Source organism: Mus pahari, chromosome 9 (assembly GCF_900095145.1).
Source record: "Mus pahari chromosome 9, PAHARI_EIJ_v1.1, whole genome shotgun sequence".
Lineage (NCBI taxonomy): Eukaryota > Metazoa > Chordata > Mammalia > Rodentia > Muridae > Mus > Mus pahari.
This window is the reverse complement of record NC_034598.1, coordinates 10559151-10576652: the sequence shown is the minus strand read 5'-3', so window position 1 is coordinate 10576652 and position 17502 is coordinate 10559151. Positions and strand designations below refer to the sequence as shown.

General features: G+C 41.6%; 1 protein-coding gene across 2 annotated transcripts in view; it reads right to left on the bottom strand.

Annotated features, from left to right (window-relative positions):
- The window catches only part of Atg5 (autophagy related 5), a 97894-nt gene that overhangs the window by 54188 nt on the left and 26204 nt on the right, over positions 1-17502 (bottom strand). The window contains exons 4-5 of one of the 2 annotated variants that reach the window (XM_021205048.2): positions 15711-15789; positions 8255-8417 (exon numbers count right to left, since the gene is read on the bottom strand). In XM_021205048.2, coding sequence (XP_021060707.1) covers positions 8255-8417; positions 15711-15789 — 242 coding nt within the window. The remainder of the gene's footprint in view (positions 1-8254; positions 8418-15710; positions 15790-17502) is intronic. The other variant, XM_029542402.1, reaches the window with a different exon arrangement.

Genomic DNA, 17502 nt, shown 5'->3' with positions numbered 1-17502 from the left:
ATTAATTTACATTCCAATACAAAGATTCCTTTGCAAGTATGTTAAACAATATATGCCTGTGTATTTAGATGGTTCTAGCCTACCATCGCAGAGCTTAGGAGGCTAAGGCAGGAATGTCACCAAGAGTTCAAGGTCAGCTGGGCACACAGTAAGTTACAGGTCAGTCTAGGGTGCATCTGGAGGCAGCAAAACCCCGCCCATGCAGAAGTGAGGGGAGGGGAGAAGGGAAGGAAAGGGGAGAACAAAGGGACAAAACCACATCACAAAACAAAAACATGGGTTCAGATTTCCTTTTTAGATAATGGATCAATCAATATATTTATAAGATGCTTCATGAACTTCCCCAAATATATTAAAATGAAAGACAACAATCTTAGAACTTACAAAAATGTAAAAAATTTCTTAAGCAGAGCAAATTTAAAATAAAGGACTAACAAATATGAAATTACATTTCAAAAGGATAATGATAAAAATTAAACGTTGATATGCCTATAAAACTAATCCTTTTTATTTCAATGAAACTAAATACTCCCTTAATATATCTATCTTCAAGTTAATCAGTGTATCAGCCTAAACACAGACTTATACACATGTCAACTAGATCTCCTAACGGAAGTGCACTGATAGCCAATCTCTAGGATGTACAAAGATTCCCAGGCTGTTAGATACCTTCTGACAAATTAACACGAGTATAATCTGTTTGACATTCTGAAATAACTGCCTAGATGTTTTTTCTTAACTATGTTTGTATTCTAGGAGGCTATAATTCAAATACTGCTTGTATTTATTTATTTAAATTTCATGAGCAATCTTTCTTCAGAAGCCTAACAAACTATCTTCTCATTAAAACACAAATGCATTCACTTATAAAATTCATATCACCCTTTTCTGCATGTGTGCATATTCATATGCATGTATACCTATATGTACATTTGTGCAGAGGCCAGAAGTTGATGCTGGGTGACTTCTCAATCACTCTCTATTTTGTTTACTGAGGAAGGGTCTTTCCAAGTACCCAGAACCCTCTGCTTTAGGTAGTCTAGGTAGCAAGCTTTTCTAGATGATGGACTGTCTTTGTTTCCCACCTCCTGGGTGCTGAGATTACAGGCAGGCCAACAATCCCCTGCCCTCATATTTACAAAGATGCTGAGGACATCCACTGAGCTATCTCCCCAGGTTCCCTCCACTACAGAAAAGAAAATGGAAGACCGATTTAACACACACACACACACACACACACCATTAATTTTAGGTAGGTAGATAGGTAGGTAGGTAGATAGATAGATAGATAGATAGATAGATAGATAGATAGATAGATAGATAGATAAGATAGAAGTGTATATAGTGAGTGCTGAACATGGTGGCACAGACCTTTAATTGGAGAACTTGGGAGGCAGAGAGGCAGGTGGATTTCTGTGAGTTTGAGGCCAGCTTAATCTACAGAGTTCCAAGCTAGTCAGAGCTAAATAATTTTTTTTAAATGCTGCCTCAAAATTTAGTCAACTTCAAAATTAATTTAAAAATTTAAAAACACATATAGAGAATAAACCACTTGTCTATTCTGTAATGAAACCTAAGTGAACATTCCGGGAAGCTAAAACTTGAAACAATTTTCTCACTATGCTGTAGACTCTTCAACGATACATGTAGGCTAACTTATTCACTGGTCTGCAACCAGAAATTATGACAGGCGAAAGATAATTATCAAATAGGCACTGCCTGTGAAATGGGACAGTGTGAGAGTTTAGACGGTGCAGCGTTAGAGCCTGGTCTACTGCACTTTCTCCATCCACTGTCTCACACACTAAGTACTTCTACCAACAACTTAGTCTACTTCCATGTGGCTGCCTCGCACAGCTCAAACTTTGAGCCATAAGATAAGTCTGCTTTGCTCCCAACACCATACTTATTTTCTCTGTATCTAGTATTTCACAGTTCAGTGCATAGAACACCATCAGGATCCCATAATAAGCATTTCGTCACTATACTCAATCTAATAAAACGGTTTTGTCAATTCTACCTTCAAAATGACCTTCAAGCACAGAGTTCTGTCTTTCTATCCACTGTTGGTCACCACATTCCCCGCTTCTGCTCCTGCCTCTCCTCCCCACCCGATATTCAGCAGCCAGGTGCTGCTTCAGCACTCTTTGGGCAAAACCCCTCCTTCACTGGCTCTTCCCATTGCCCTCAAACCTTCCCATTTTAGCCTTGGCCTACAAGAACCCACATGATAGATTCTTTCCCATTCCTCCAAAACACTGACTCGTCCTTTCCTCCTGTGACACTATATCTAAGACATCAGTTCTCTGTGAGGTTTGGAACGTACCTGCTGTGAACTAAATCATCACCCCCTCCACCTCACCACAGTCACGGTCCATAGGCTTTATGGTATTGAGTGGCCAAGAAGTTTAGAGACAATGTTGTCTAATGCTGAGCCTTTACCAGTGGGACTAGTGCCCTTATAAATGAGACCCAGGGCGCTTTCACTCGTGAGGATCCAGGGAAACCCTCCCCTGTGCAGACACTGGGTCTGAAGGTGTCTTGCCTCACACTACTGCAGTCTCCAGAGATATATAAAGTCGGTATTTACTGTTTCGGGCCTCTGGCGCCCTTGTTGTAAAAGTGTGCAGAGACTAAGACTAAACCAAGCTTTCTTGCCTTGTATTTTGAAACATGGCTCTGTAATACAAGCTGGCTCTTCTCACCCTTTAGAGCTCACCTCACCTTTGCAGAAGTCTTCTATCCCTAGCCACCTTAATGCAAGAGCACAAGTCTACTTGCAAAATTCCTATTTCCTCTTAAAACCAGTTTTATGTTAAAAATGGCAAACGAGTCGAGTGTTTGCACATGCATGCCATCCCAACATTTGAGAGACTGAGGCAGAAGGATCCTAAGTTGAAGTCAGAATATACTAGAACCCTGTCTCAACAAAGGAAAAACAATCAAGTGGTGAGTGTGTGTGGTAAACAGCACACTGTAAGCTAATTAAAAAGTCTAACGACATTTTATAAGTAATGGAAATTTTAAGTGTATTTAACAGCTAAATCTTACTTTTATCTGCAAGTGTATGGAACTTTAAATCTTTTTTTTTTTTGTAAGTGTTGATTCACTCTGGCCATGGTAATGCACACCCACATCCCATCACTTAGAAGCTGAGGCAGGGGACTAAACATTTGTCTAGCCTGAACAACTTGTCTCAAAAACCCAAACAGAAAAAGGAGTAGCTACACTCAGAGAAGAGTGGATAAAAGCTAAGCCTTGTACCATTCTTGTAATCTTTTAGTGATTTCCTCAAATCTCCCCATACAGTGTGACGCTGAACAGAAATCCTCCACATGAATTGACAACTGTCCCATAAATAAAAATGCTACTTTCTTTTCTGTTTGTCACCATTAACTGTTTCAGAGAGGTGGCACATTCTCGTATCTAAACTGAAACCCTATAAAAAACTGAAAGGCACATTATGCCTTAAATGAGTTTTCTTGGTTTCATGAGGTTTTCTTATTTCTCCTTCAGAGAGCTTTGAGATTAAAATTAGCATTTGAAAGTATTCAAAACTCGCTGAAACTTGTGCTTAGCCTCATTGTTCTCCAGGTGCAGCTCTGAATGGAACAGTGGCCCACCTGCTTTGCTTGAATTTGGACAAATTTACAACTACATCTACACAAAGATGACAACAGCTCTATGACCTCACAATCAGGACCTTGTCACCAAAAAAAAAAAAAAAAGCCCTTAAATATAAAAAGCCATTTCCATAAATAATTTAAACTAAGAATATTACACTATTTATGAAACACTTTAATAGTACTTCCTGGTCATGTGAGAAAGATAAAAAAAAAAGTAAATCAAAACTTATGTCTTTTCCTCTGTAAGTAACACCACGTTTTGAGGATAAAAGTGCAAGATATATGCCAACCCCTTGAGCATTCTGTAGCACATGATAGAAAACAGCAGTGCTATAATAAATAAATCTTTAAAAAAGGGGGGGGCAGCACTCGGGAGGCAGAGGCAGGCGGATTTCTGAGTTCGAGGCCAGCCTGGTCTACAGAGTGAGTTCCAGGACAGCCAGAGCTATACGGAGAAACCCCCCTGTCTCGAAAAACCAAAAAAAAAAAAAAAAAAAAAAAAAAAAAAAAAGGGGGGGGGGGCTGGAGAGATGGCTCAGTTGGTAAGAGCACCCGACTGCTCTTCTGAAGGTCCTGAGTTCAGTTCCCAGCAACCACATGGTGGCTCACAACCATCCGTAATGAGATCTGGTGCCCTCTTCTGGTGTGTCTGAAGACAGCTACAGTGTACTTATGATAATAAATAAATACATCTTTGAAAAGAAAAGAAAAGAAAAGAAAAGAAAAGAGAAAAGAAAAGAAAAGAAAAGAAAAGAAAAGAAAAGAAAAGAAAAGAAAAGAAAAGAAAAGAAAAGAGCAGTGCAGGAACACCAGAAAACAAAAGGCATGCACAGGGCAGCGCCCGCGGCACAAGTGCAGGAGCCCTGCGCTGCTGCCTGCAGTCCAGGAGCTGGCTCTGTGTCCCCAGGTGCCAGAGGACCACACCTTCTCTGCAATGTCAGGACAAGTTAGATACACATTGCTAACTACAAACAGAAGGCTTCCTACAAAAGATGACCATACAGAAACTGTAAAGACACGAGAAGTTCAATGGCCAGAAAAGGAGAGGCAGTCTTCCAAACAGAGAGACAATGGAGCATCTGCGTTCACAAACATTCCACAGTTAACTTCAGCAACTTTATGTCTACCTATCCATGGGCACCATGGCATGGAGAGAGGCTAATCACGGGAGCTAGTTCTCTCCTTCCATGGGTGGGAGGGCTGAGCGCTGGCTGGCAGGCTTGTTGGCAAGTGCCTGTCTGCTCACTGAGCCAGCCTGCCATCTCTGATGTTCTACTTCATAGCGTGCTCGTGTGTGTGTGTGTGTGTGTGTGTGTGTGTGTGTGTGTGTGTTTTGTATGTAGAGAATATTCTAATAATTTGAGAAAGATATAAAAATCATAGAATGATGCCATCATCCCCCTCCCCCTCCTGTGGCTCACTACCTCCTGCTTCAACTTCCTAAGTGCCTGGAGTACAGGTACAGGCATGTGCAGGCCTTCCCTGCCACCAAGTGTACTTTCCATGTTTGAGCCACATGTTACCTTTCCAGTGTGCATGGGTAGTTAGGACAGTCCCATGTCTTATTTTATTTTATTTGTTTTTTTGAGACTCTGTATAGCCCTGGCTATCTTGGAACTCACTCTGTAGACCAGGCTGGCCTCGAACTTAGAAATCCACCTGCCTCTGCCTCCCGAGTACTAGGATTAAAAGCATGCACCACCACTGCCCAGCAGTCCCATGTCTTGTATCTTTGTGTTTGCCCTTGGCCAAGAAGAAGATCCAGCGTAAGTTCTTTCTCACTGACACCGCACTGCTGCTCAGTCAGTGCCTATTGGATATTTACTAAACTCTATGGAAAGTTCAGAGTGTTGTGACTTCAGTGACCTCAGTATGTAAGGCACATATTTTGTGATGTATATCATAATTCTCATCCTTCTGTTAGGTTTACATTTGATTTGGGCTACATGGAATTGTTGCATAGTTTCATATTTGGAATATATAACCTAGTACTGACATGCTTTTTTCCCATCAAAAATTGTCACCTCATAATTAAAAAGATTTATAACCTCAAAGTATAATGCCCACTCAGTTGTGTTAGCAGCACAAGCCAGTAAACACAACACTTACGGGTGGAGGCCAGCTGCAAGAGACCATGTCATATAGAAGCTGGGACTCAGAAAGAGAAAAGATCAAAGAAAAAATTGACTTCAAGTAATCCCAGACCTTGAGGGTAGAAACAGGAGGACCAGGAGTTCAGGGCCATCCTAGCTATATAGTCAAGTTTCAAACCAGATTGGACATGAGGTCTTATTTCAGTATCACTACACACACACACACACACATACACACACACACACACACACACACACACATACACACACACACACACACACCCCACACACAACATACACACTATACACATACAACACACACACCACACACATACAACACACACACACCCCACAAAGAACACACACCCCACCCCCACACAACATACACACCACACACATACAACACACACACACCCCACACACAGAACACACACACCCCACCCCACACATACCATACACACACACACACCATACACACACACACACACACACACACACACATACACACCACATATAACACATGCAATACTATTTCATAAGTAGCTAAGTTAAAAGGCTGAGTATAAATAAACAGAGAGGATCTGTCTCAAAAAAGAAAGGAAGGAAGAAAGATAGGAAAGAAACAAAGAAAGAGAGAGAAAGAAAACAAAAGAGAAATTACAGAGGAGATGGCTCTTTTGTACAATGCTTGCTATTCAAGAACGAGGACCTGAATTCTGTTCCTGGCACCCACATACAAAAGTCCGGCATGGTAATGTGAGCCTGTAAGTCCACCCCTAAGGACAGAGAGACAGGCAGATCCCAGGTTTGCTGGCCAGCTAGTGCCTAAAATGGAGAGCTCTAAACTCAGTGAGGCCCTGTCTGAGGACGTAAGGTGAAGAGCAATGGAGAAAGAGACCCAAAGCCAGCCTTTGCTTCTGCAGAGGCATGCACAAGTGACTGCTTCCACACGCACTCCACACGTACACATTACATTTCTTGTAAAGCACAGCAAAGTTATGTGACACCATCTTTGCTATACCTATATGAACCAAAACATTTGCTAATTAAACATCCTATCTGTAACTTTTATTTCTTGCATTACCTCTGAGCATCAACAGTCTTACTACTCTGGGACCTGTCTGCTACCCTCACTATGTTAACGACTTCTCCAGAATGAGTTCCTCCTGCTGTCACGTCAACAGTCCTCACTCTCTGCTACTCAGGGCACACCACAGCTGCACGTGCAGTGTCTGCGCCATTCTCTTACCCCCCAAAGCACACAAGGAAGCTGCAGCACCACATGTCCTGCTGTTTATGTTGTGAATGGCAAATGCAGAGTAACTAATCAATAGACACTAAGATGTAACATGGTTTGTCCCCCATCAAGAGCACCTCCGTCAGTATGTAATGATGTGCACACTAACATGCTAGCAACAGAGGCAGGAAAGGTGGTTTAGTGGTTAAAGTCCTTCCAGAGGACCGAAGCTCACCTCCAGCACCCTCAGCTCAGTTTCCAACAGCTCCTCATAGCTGGTAACCTCAGTCCTAGGGGTCCGACACCTTCCTTTGGCCCGCATAAGCATGCACTTATAGCATGTGCAGACATGTACATATATAGCATGTGCATATACATATACACACATAAAGCTAGCAACAAAATTGTATCTTATATAATTATTTATGGTTAATATGCCACAGTAGCTAAACTCTGAAAAATATAATTAAGGAATTGGTATTGCTTAATCATACATCCTGGATCCAGGTAGAGTCAGGCCTCTACAACCAACCTGTAAGCATTTCAGGACAATCACTGTAAGCAAAAGCAAGAGGCTACAAATCTCCAAAAGATAGGAGTGCAGATGACCTCATATTCCAACAGAAGTATTTTTTTCCCCTCTCTCTATTTGCCTCACTGACTCTCTCTCTTCCCCCTTTCCTTCCTTCCTCTCTCTTTTCCTCTCTGAACCCCCCTCTTCTCATGTACCAAGACTGGCTTTGAACTTGCTGTGTAGCTGATAACCCGCCAATTCTGATCTACTTGTTTTCACCTCCAGAGTACACGCACCACTATGCAGGCTCATGCCAAGCTGAGGATCAAGCTGGGGCTTCTGAAGGCTAGGCAAGCACTCTAACAACCAAGCTACGGCCTTAGGAGCAGAGTCGAAATCACAGCATGGCAATGGAGAAGCCAAGCACAAAGCAAATGTACTACTGTGAAGAAGAGGAGGCCAGACCTGCAGCCCTGGTGTGAGTAGAGACCTTTCAGGATGCATTCATCTTCCAACTATGATCCAAAACAGAACCATGCCTAAGGGATGAGGAGCGCACTCTTTCTAAAATCATAAGCTAAGTGACCAGCTGTGAGAGAGCATCAGAAACACAGCAACACTGCAAGCTGAAATGGAAGAGATGACTGTGCAGATCTGAAGTGGAGTACATACTGTGTGGGTTTGGGCGTGGTGGCCAGGGCTAACTCATACAGCGAAAGCATGACCTGCTCACAGGGCTATGGCTGTGTACTACAAACTCAGGAGTCAGGCACTGTGTAGTTACCATTCTGCAGTCCCATCCAGAGCTGCTTGTGGTCTTTTTTCTGCATTTCGTTGATCACTTGACTTTTGTGCTTTAAAGCATCAGCTTCTTTCATACACGACATAAAGTGAGCTTCCACCACATCCTTGGACGGACAGTGTAGAAGGTCCTTTTCTGGAAAACTCTACCAAAGGAAACACACACACAAAACGAGTAAGTAAACATAAATTAGCTTCTCAGGAGAACTACATTTCCCTGCTCACCAGTGTTCACAGCATGACACATTTCATTATTGTGATAGCTACAAATATTTTAAAAATTAATTTAGCAATTACTGTCCATTTGACACAATCTGTACTGTTCCCAATAATCCTCATCTGTGAAGTTACCTCTTGTATGTTCCTAAGCATATCACATGTATGACACCTATAACCGACACTAGCAATCACAAATGTGTGGCCTTTGGAACCAGAAGACCCAGCTCAATCTAGGAAGGCTTTGAAATCTCAATGATAGGAACTCAGGAGACAAGGGAGGGCAGTAATAGAACAGAGTTGAGCTACTTATACAGTCAAGGCAGCTGAAGAACGCACACTGCAGAAAGTGACAGATGCTGCACCACGACTGCCCTGCACATCTACCCAAGTGAGAGTAAAGACCACAGTGAAGTTACAAACAGATCCTTGATCCATTACATTTCCATCTCTCCTAATGTGCACTAGCCATTGTGTACACATCCTTATCTTCCTGACTCAAACAACCTCTCCCAGACGGAGGGATGCCGTGTTTACTCTCATTATCTTCCAAATTGAAAGCATGGCAAAGTAGATTTAATTGCACTTTTACAGGATACGAAGGAAGACTCCCTTTAGAAATCCATTCATTTGAGGTGTGGAGGTGTCTTTTTATTACTTCACACGTACAATCCCTACCACATTCTAAGGGCCAAAGCCAGGACTTTCTGTGTTCTACCACTGAGCTACATTCTTAGGTTCTCCTTCTAGAGATTATAATTGCATTAATTAGAATATTCACTGAGTGTCTGCAATGTATCTAGATGGGTTATCAGTAAATGAATATCATTAAATCAAAGCACTTCTTACAAGTAAGTGAAAAAATTCAATCTATTAGCAATACCACTTGTTAAAGCAACTAAGCAATGCTTTCATGTCACATGTAAAGAATCAAGTATCTTATTAACCATGAGCTCTCACTGTTGGATTACCATCACCTCTAGTAGAAGACACAGCTTTCAGAATGAAAAATATAAAGTCATAATTTATAATTTACTTTAATAAAAATTTTTTAAAAAGTGTCCCAAAATTACTTTCATGTACATAAAAGGGTAGGGAGTGAAGGGCATTTTTTCCCCCAAGTATTTCTTCTAGTGTATTATTTTCTAAGAAAAGAAAGACTACACTGGGAAAAGTAATTCCATGCCTGTTATACTTCCAGATTCAGGAGGTAGTGGTAAGAGGGATGCAAATCCGAGGCCAGCACGGGTGATGTGAACTTAGAACCCACTCCTTCAGTGCCTCCCAGCCACAACCCAAAAGCTGACAGAAGTTAAATGTCAGACATGGTGACACATGCCTGTAATTTCAACATTTGAGGACCATGAATTCAAAGTCACTGGTTTTGCAGTTTAGGGGCCAACCAAAGTTACAAACCCCTGTCTTAAAATACAAAAGAAAAAAGAGAAAGGTAAATGAGCCAATGCTAAAATAAGCGTACCATACACCAAGCGAAGTTTCTCACTTATTTATTTATTTATTTATTATTATTATTTTCTTTATTTACATTTCAAATGCTATCCCGAAAGTTCCCTATACCCCCACCCCCACCCCTGCTCCCCTACCCACCCACTCCCACTACTTGGCCCAGGCCTTGCCTTGTGCTGGGTCATATAAAGTTTGCAAGACCAAGCGGCCTCTCTTCCCAGTGATGGCCGATTAGGCCATCTTCTGCTACATATGCAGCTAGAGACACGAGCTCAGGGGGTACTGGTTAGTTCATATTGTTGTTCCACCTACAGGGTTGCAGCCCCCTTCAGCTCCTTGGGTACTTTCTCTAGCTCCTCCATTGGGGACCCTGTGTTCCATCCAATAGCTGGCTGTCTCACTTATTTTTTAAGATTCTAATTACAAGCTACCTACAAGCTTAGCTTTACCAATCATCACTCCTTGCCACAATCTATAGGATAGTTTTTCTCATCATGTTTCTTTCCTAGGCCCTATCTTTAGATTCTCCCATGGAGTAGCCCTGCTCATTCTCGCCTCTTAGGAGCATCCCACATACATAATTCCTACCGAAAACACCTACCTAAAGTCAAACACAAACTCCAACTCAACTTCTCTTTGGCTACAACTCATGATTTATCACCACGAGTTCACATAAGCCTTTTAGCTGTGTGCTAGCTCTCTAGCCAGGAGGCTCATCCTCAGCAGCTTTCTAATACAGTCCAGTACCTCCTGCCCAGGTTAGGGTGCTATCCACGGGGGTGGGGGTGGGGAGGTGGACCCTCTATGTCAGCTAACAATCAAAGTAATCCCCAACATACTTGTGCACAGCCCATTCTGATCTGGGCAATCCTTCAACTGCGATCCCCTCTCTGTTGGCTCTAGGCTGCAACAAATCAGCAGTTTAAGCTATGTAATTCTACACCCTTAATGGTTTTGAACTGAGAGCCAAAGTGACCTTCTAAAAATTAAGACCTTTTAGGATATAATCAAAGCCATCAAGATTCTAATTATCTGAGTTTGCTAACCTGCCCTAACCCCATTATACACACACACACACACACACACACACACACACACACACACACACACCCTGCTCCAAACACTTGAGTAGCTCCCATTTTCAACTTTTTTTTTTTTCCAGTTCTTCCAGCAACACCCTCTCATCTCTGTCCTCACACCAGCTTTCTGAACCTTCCTTTCTCCTTGTCTGTCTACTTATACATCTGGCCAAAAAAGCTTCAGCTCAGGTTCAGCTTCTATGACACAATATCCAGGACACTTTCCCTTTCACCCACCAAGTCAAGGCAGAATTTTACACTGTCCCTATATTGGACTCTGTAGTAATAATACTGGCCAGGACTATAATGCTTGCTTACATATCCACAGGCATCAGAACTCTTATGATCTATAAACCAGAGATAATGACCTCATTTCTCAGTATCTTTCTTATCAGTATTTTTCTTAAATAAGTCAAATTATAGAGATAAGATTCATATGCAATGAAACATAGGAAGTTTTAGTAAGATGAATTTTGAATAACTATCAACCAAACAAGATAGAGAGCATTGCAACAGATAAGCAACCACATCCCTCATTCCTCAGCAAAAGTTAACTGCAACTACTACTATTCCCTCACTCTCTACCAATGTTTACTTCAAGGTGCCTCGTGCCCTGTGCAGCGAGCTCCCACTTCCCTACGCCAGCAACCACTGACATAATCTGCTGCACCAGTTTTGCCTATAATAACATCTCACAAATATATCATGTGAGAAACAGCATCACTGACTTAGCATGCTTTTGAGATTTACTGTGACTGACTGCACACATCAGAAACCTACTCTTTTCTGTTACTAAGGTGTCAGTGAATGACTACTGTGTTGAATCTTAAAACCCTGTTGCTAGAGTGATTATTCCTAACTTTTACTTGGTTAATAAGGCTGCTTGCTGTGAGGAGTCACAGCAAGTGTCCTAGTAGACATCTTTTTGTCTTTGTCAACACACAGCTACAAACAGCAAGGTTGCGCACACTGGTCCAGGGGGACGTTTAATGGCATTTAACCACTGCTGAACCACTCTCTTGCAGTGCTTGCTAGGCTTTCCTTAGCAACCTGCCCAGCTCTGGGCTCAGTGTCAGGGGTATCACCAGCCGTCTTCATCTCAGTCATCCTAGGACATGTAAAGTAATATCTCTCTTTGGTTTTAATTTACATTTCCCTGATGACTAAAGATGATAGGCACCTTTCATGTATTTATTGGGAATTCATAGGTTCTGTGAACTTTCTGTACAAATCGTTTGCATTTGTTCCAAAGCAGCTGGCACATGAGGTAAGAAGATGAGCATAATGTGACTTCTGTGTGTCCTTATGCAAATTCTGTCCACGAGAGACAGCGGGCACACACCACATTCTGTACCCAGAAATGTAGAATGTCAGAAGCCTCCATGTTAGAAATACCTCATGTCACAAACACCAGCCATCACAACTCCTGGTTCCAAGAGACCCTCCCACAGCTTCACAGCTGATGCGCTCAAGCTGCCCTCCCCAGAGCAACTTTTGGTTTCCAAGGCCTTCCTACTGGAGCGTTTGCATACCTTAGCTACTTGCCAGAGTAAAACTGGGCTGTGGAAAGGCTTTGGACTGACCCTAAAAGACCTCTGGTCTTTAACTGCACAATCTTAAGCAGGAGTGATTTTTTTGGTGAATTATAGCAGAAGTGCTTATAGAAACGGCAGGGCCAGATATCCTTGTCTTCTTCGAGATTCAAACCCATCATGTAGGGGTCTGGAGACAGCTCAGTGGTCAAGGGCACTTGCCGCTCTTGCAGAGGTCTCAGGCTGGGTTCCCAGAATCCAAACAGCTGCTCAGATCCATCTATAAGTCTAGTTCCAAAAGACAGGACACCTCTTCTGGCCTCTTCAGATAGCAAGCACACACATTCATTTGGGCAAAATATTCATTCACATAGAATGAGCCTAAAATCTTTTTTTTTTTTTTAAAGATTTATTTATTTAATGTATTTGAGTATGTTGTCTTCAGACACACCAGAAGAGGGTGTTAGATCCCATTACAGATGGTTGTGAGCCACCATGTGGTTGCTGGGAATTGAACTAAGGACCTCTGGAAGAGCAGTCAGTGCTCTTAACTGCTGAACCATCTCTTCAGCTCTAAAAACCATTAAAAACCAAAAACAAACAAAAAAACATAAAAAACTGAAAAACCATCCTTTAGTAAGACTTTTGCTATGCCGTTGGTCAAACTGAGTAAACTGTCCTTTATTACTAAGCTCGCTTAGGCTTTTCACGGCACTGGTTACTGAACTCCTTTCTTTTTCTCTATTGATTTTGTGTGTTGTTTTTCTACTTTATGTTCCTAATGTAATGAATTACACTGATTGACTGTTGGGTGTTGAATTAATCCTATATTCATGAGATAAACTCAGCAATGTGTGTATTGTTCTTTTCTAGGTACGGCTAGCTTCAATTTGCTAATTTTTATTGAAGACTTTTATATCCATGTCCATAAATGATATTGAGCAGCATTTATTTTTAGTTAGTTTAACAATATTTGGGTCAGTTATAACCTTTAAAAACAGGCTCTAAAACAGCCTGAAGTGTCTTTACTGTGTGAGTGTCTTTGTGTCCCTCAATCATATCCCAAACTCCTAAAGCAGTGTTGATAGCGTAACAGCAGCATCTCAGCAGTTACTGCACTAGTCCTTACACATCAACACACACACACATTTAACAACCCAGGGACACCACTAATGTTTTTCTTTCAGCAGCTGAAAAACCCCACAGAAGCAGGTAGATGGGAGATAGAGATGAAGACAGAGGCTCCTATATCAGTAACTGCAGACATGTGGGGACCTCACTGCAGTGCCTTTGAGGCCAGGAGAAGCCACTGAGGTGCCCACAGAACCAACACAAAACTTGTAAGAACATACTGGATGGGAAGGAAACAGCCAAACGAAATCAACACCAGAAAACCATGTGATGGCTTGGAAGGCACTGGTATGTGTGCCAAACGCATACATTACATTCAGTAGCCCAGGTCAACTGGATGAGGCAGAAACCAACCTGGAGGCTCAGTGGGTGCAAGCAAGCACTTACTGCTCTGTCAGTGGACCAGAGAACAGATCGTGGCAACCATAGCAGACAGCTCACAAACTCCTACAAATTCAGTTTAAGAGGCCCACATCCTCTTCTGACCTGTACCTACACACACACACACACACACACACACACACACACACAAATTTAAAAATTAAAAAGAAAAGTGAAATGGGTCTGTTTTAATGAGATCCCATCACTTGTTATAAAAATCAGACCTATTTTGCTATACTAACAACTGCACTGAAATCCTCAACAGCCCAGGTCCACCTGGAATAATGCACTGGAAGTGCAGTGGCTATGAACTCTGCAGATAATCACAGTTAACTGTTAAAATTTAATCCAACTACTAAGATTATTCTTTATTCCTAGAATGAAGAGGACAGGCTTGATAGGCAATACTGATGCTCTCTGTCTGTCTGAAGTAGTCTTATTTTCACACCACCGTGAACTGCCCATTGCACACATACCATGGCTAGTGAAACTCATGCACACTATTAGGATGGTGGCTCCACCTGTACAGCTGTGGGATAACTAAAATATAGCAGCACACTGCTTTGCAAAGCACATTACCATGTACAGGGAAATAATATGTGGCAAACGAGTTCAAGTCTGGAGGAAGAGAATTGTGAGAAGGGTGGGCAGACGTCTTTAGGAGCCCTGAGTAAGCAGCCCTAACAGGAGCCTAACATGCTCCTGATGCCGCTCCATTGCCCACTGCCACTGGAGAGCTGCTTACTAATGATAACTCAAGATGTATTTCAGACTCCTGCAATGCCTGTCATGAGAGCAGGAGCGATGGAACACAAGGAAAGAGGGAGGAGACCAAGATGTTTGTTTTATTATTTTTTTTAATTTTCATTTTTACTCCTAGATGGATTCATTATATAGTCAAGGTTGGACTCAAATTGCTTACACAACCCAAGTCTTAGCTGAGCTTGAACCCGGAACCTTTGTATCTCTGCCTCCTTGGCACCAGAGCCACTCAGTGTGTCACCTATGCTCTGCCATGACCAGTACTTTTCAATTAGTAAGACAAAATTACACAACAATAAGTTTACCTGGCCTCAAAACTACAAGGAATTGAGTTTCAAAACAGAGGCTCACAAAATCTTTAGACTTCTATCCAATTAGCTATGGAACTTCTCAACTAACTGTATCAGTTATTCAAATCTCTGCTCTCATGCCCATATCTACACCTGGGAATTCGACTGTTTTGTAAATATAACTATATTATATATAGGTTATATAGAACAACCTGTTATAATTCTAGACCATAGATTACTCAGCTCTAAAAAAGAAAAGATGTTTATACATTAAATGGTTTTCTCAAAAAACCTGGAAGCAATTGGAGACTATTTTAGGGCAGAAAGAGCAGCCATGGGAAGTCTGAAGTGAGAGACTAAAGCAGCCATCAGTGCAGGCCTGCCTGCAATCCCAGAACAAAGGTCTGGCTCAGCAGGGGAATCACTTTGAGTCTGAGGCTAACCTAATCCACATAGTAAGTTTCTGGCCAGCATGGACTTAAGAACAAATAAAAAGGAGAAATAAATAATTTCTTTGAAAAAAATTCTACTCTATTAAGAATCGCAAATAAAATAAACAGGAATGGCTATTTAAACTATACCTTGAAATGTACTGTGATGTTCCAAGGAAGAGCTGAACTTGATGCAAGAAGATCAAATAGTAAACCAATTGGATAATGCCTAAAAATGAAAGGTATATCTTAAAGAGAGAAAAAAATACATAAATTTGTAACTAAGACCCCCAAACCAATTTCTAGCATATCTTACCACGCTCTGTCACAGGCTTTACTGGATGATCACAGAAAAGTAACTGCGCAGCCACATGACTGGTCAGTACACAAGCTCCATCCAGCTGCCAGGGGTTTCCTTCTAACTTTTCCATTTCCAAGAACAGTTTCAATGTACTCAAGGGAATCTTATCAGCTGCTGTAGGGTTAAATTACCATCCCAGTACTTATAAGAGGGACCTATTCTTTGTAAGTTTATTTAAACACAAAAATACCTTGTTTACATTAGAAAGACAACTCCATTATGCAGCTTTGGTTGGCCTGTTACTATCTTAACCACACTGGCCTCAAACACACAGCAATCAATCCTTCTACCTCTACCTCCTAAATGCTGGGATTACAGATGTGAACAACCACATCTGGCTTTTACAGTGACTATTTTGTTCCATTTTTGAGATGGCACCTCCCATAGTTTAGGCTGGCCTTGAACTCCTGGTCCAATTACCTTGAGAGATGTGTTTCTAAAGCCAGTTTCTGTTTTTTCTTTTCTTTTTTTAAATTAACTTTTATTTATTTTTACATTGTATATGTGTTTTATCTTCAAGTATGTCTGTGGACTACATGCATGTAGTATCCTCAAAGGCCAGAACAGGACATTAGATCTCTTGGGACTGGAGTTATAGACAGTTCTGAGCCACCATGAGGATGCTGAGAATTAAACCTGGGTCCTCTAGAAGAACAGTCAGTGCTCTTAACCAATAAGTCATCTCTCCAGCCCTTGCTTTTTGTTTTCAAAATTTAGAAATTTGTAAGTCTACAGACACTCACCTAAAGAGCAGGAAACCCCCCTGGTCTGTGATAATATGTGTATGTAAATGCCTTTCATATACAGTTACAGAATCTTAATATAGATTCAGAATAGTTATTACAAAAAAGTATCAAAACCCTCTAGGCATGGCTGAACTTGTCTATAATCCCAGCGTTCAAGAAGTGGAGGCAGGATCCAGAATTCAATGGTTAATTTCAGAAGCACAGCAAGTTTGACACCAACCAGGGCTATGTGTAACCCCGCATTCAATAATGAATGGATGGATGGATGGATGGATGGATGGATGGATGGATGGATGGATGAAAGGAAGGAAGGAAGGAAGGAAGGAAGGAAGGAAGGAAGGAAGGAAGGAAGGGAATAGAGGCCAGAGGAAGGGTCAAACCACCTGCGTATTTAATTCAACCTACCAATCCTAGACTGAACTGGAGAACAGACTCCCAAAAGTTGCCCTCTAACTCCAGAAGCACTCGATTGCATGGGTGGGCGTGCACAGATGATCCATACACTAGAGTACGACTGCCCCAGGTCATGTCACAGACATAAATACTTCTTACCCAGAAAAATCACCACACTGAAGATTCACGAGTTATTTTTTATTGAGTAAATCAAGGGCAACGGCAACCAAAACCCCACGTAATTAAATGTACTTGCCTAGTTACAGGGCCTGAGTCTCATGTCCAGTACAACCTCTGACCCTGAAAAGGCCCATTTTATAAAATAATTTTTTGAATTCCCCAAACTCACAACCTTACAAAATGAAAAAGCTAAAAATGACCAAAAAAAATGGAGATAAGGGAGTAATCTCCACATTATTTACAAAAAGTGATGAGCATCCCG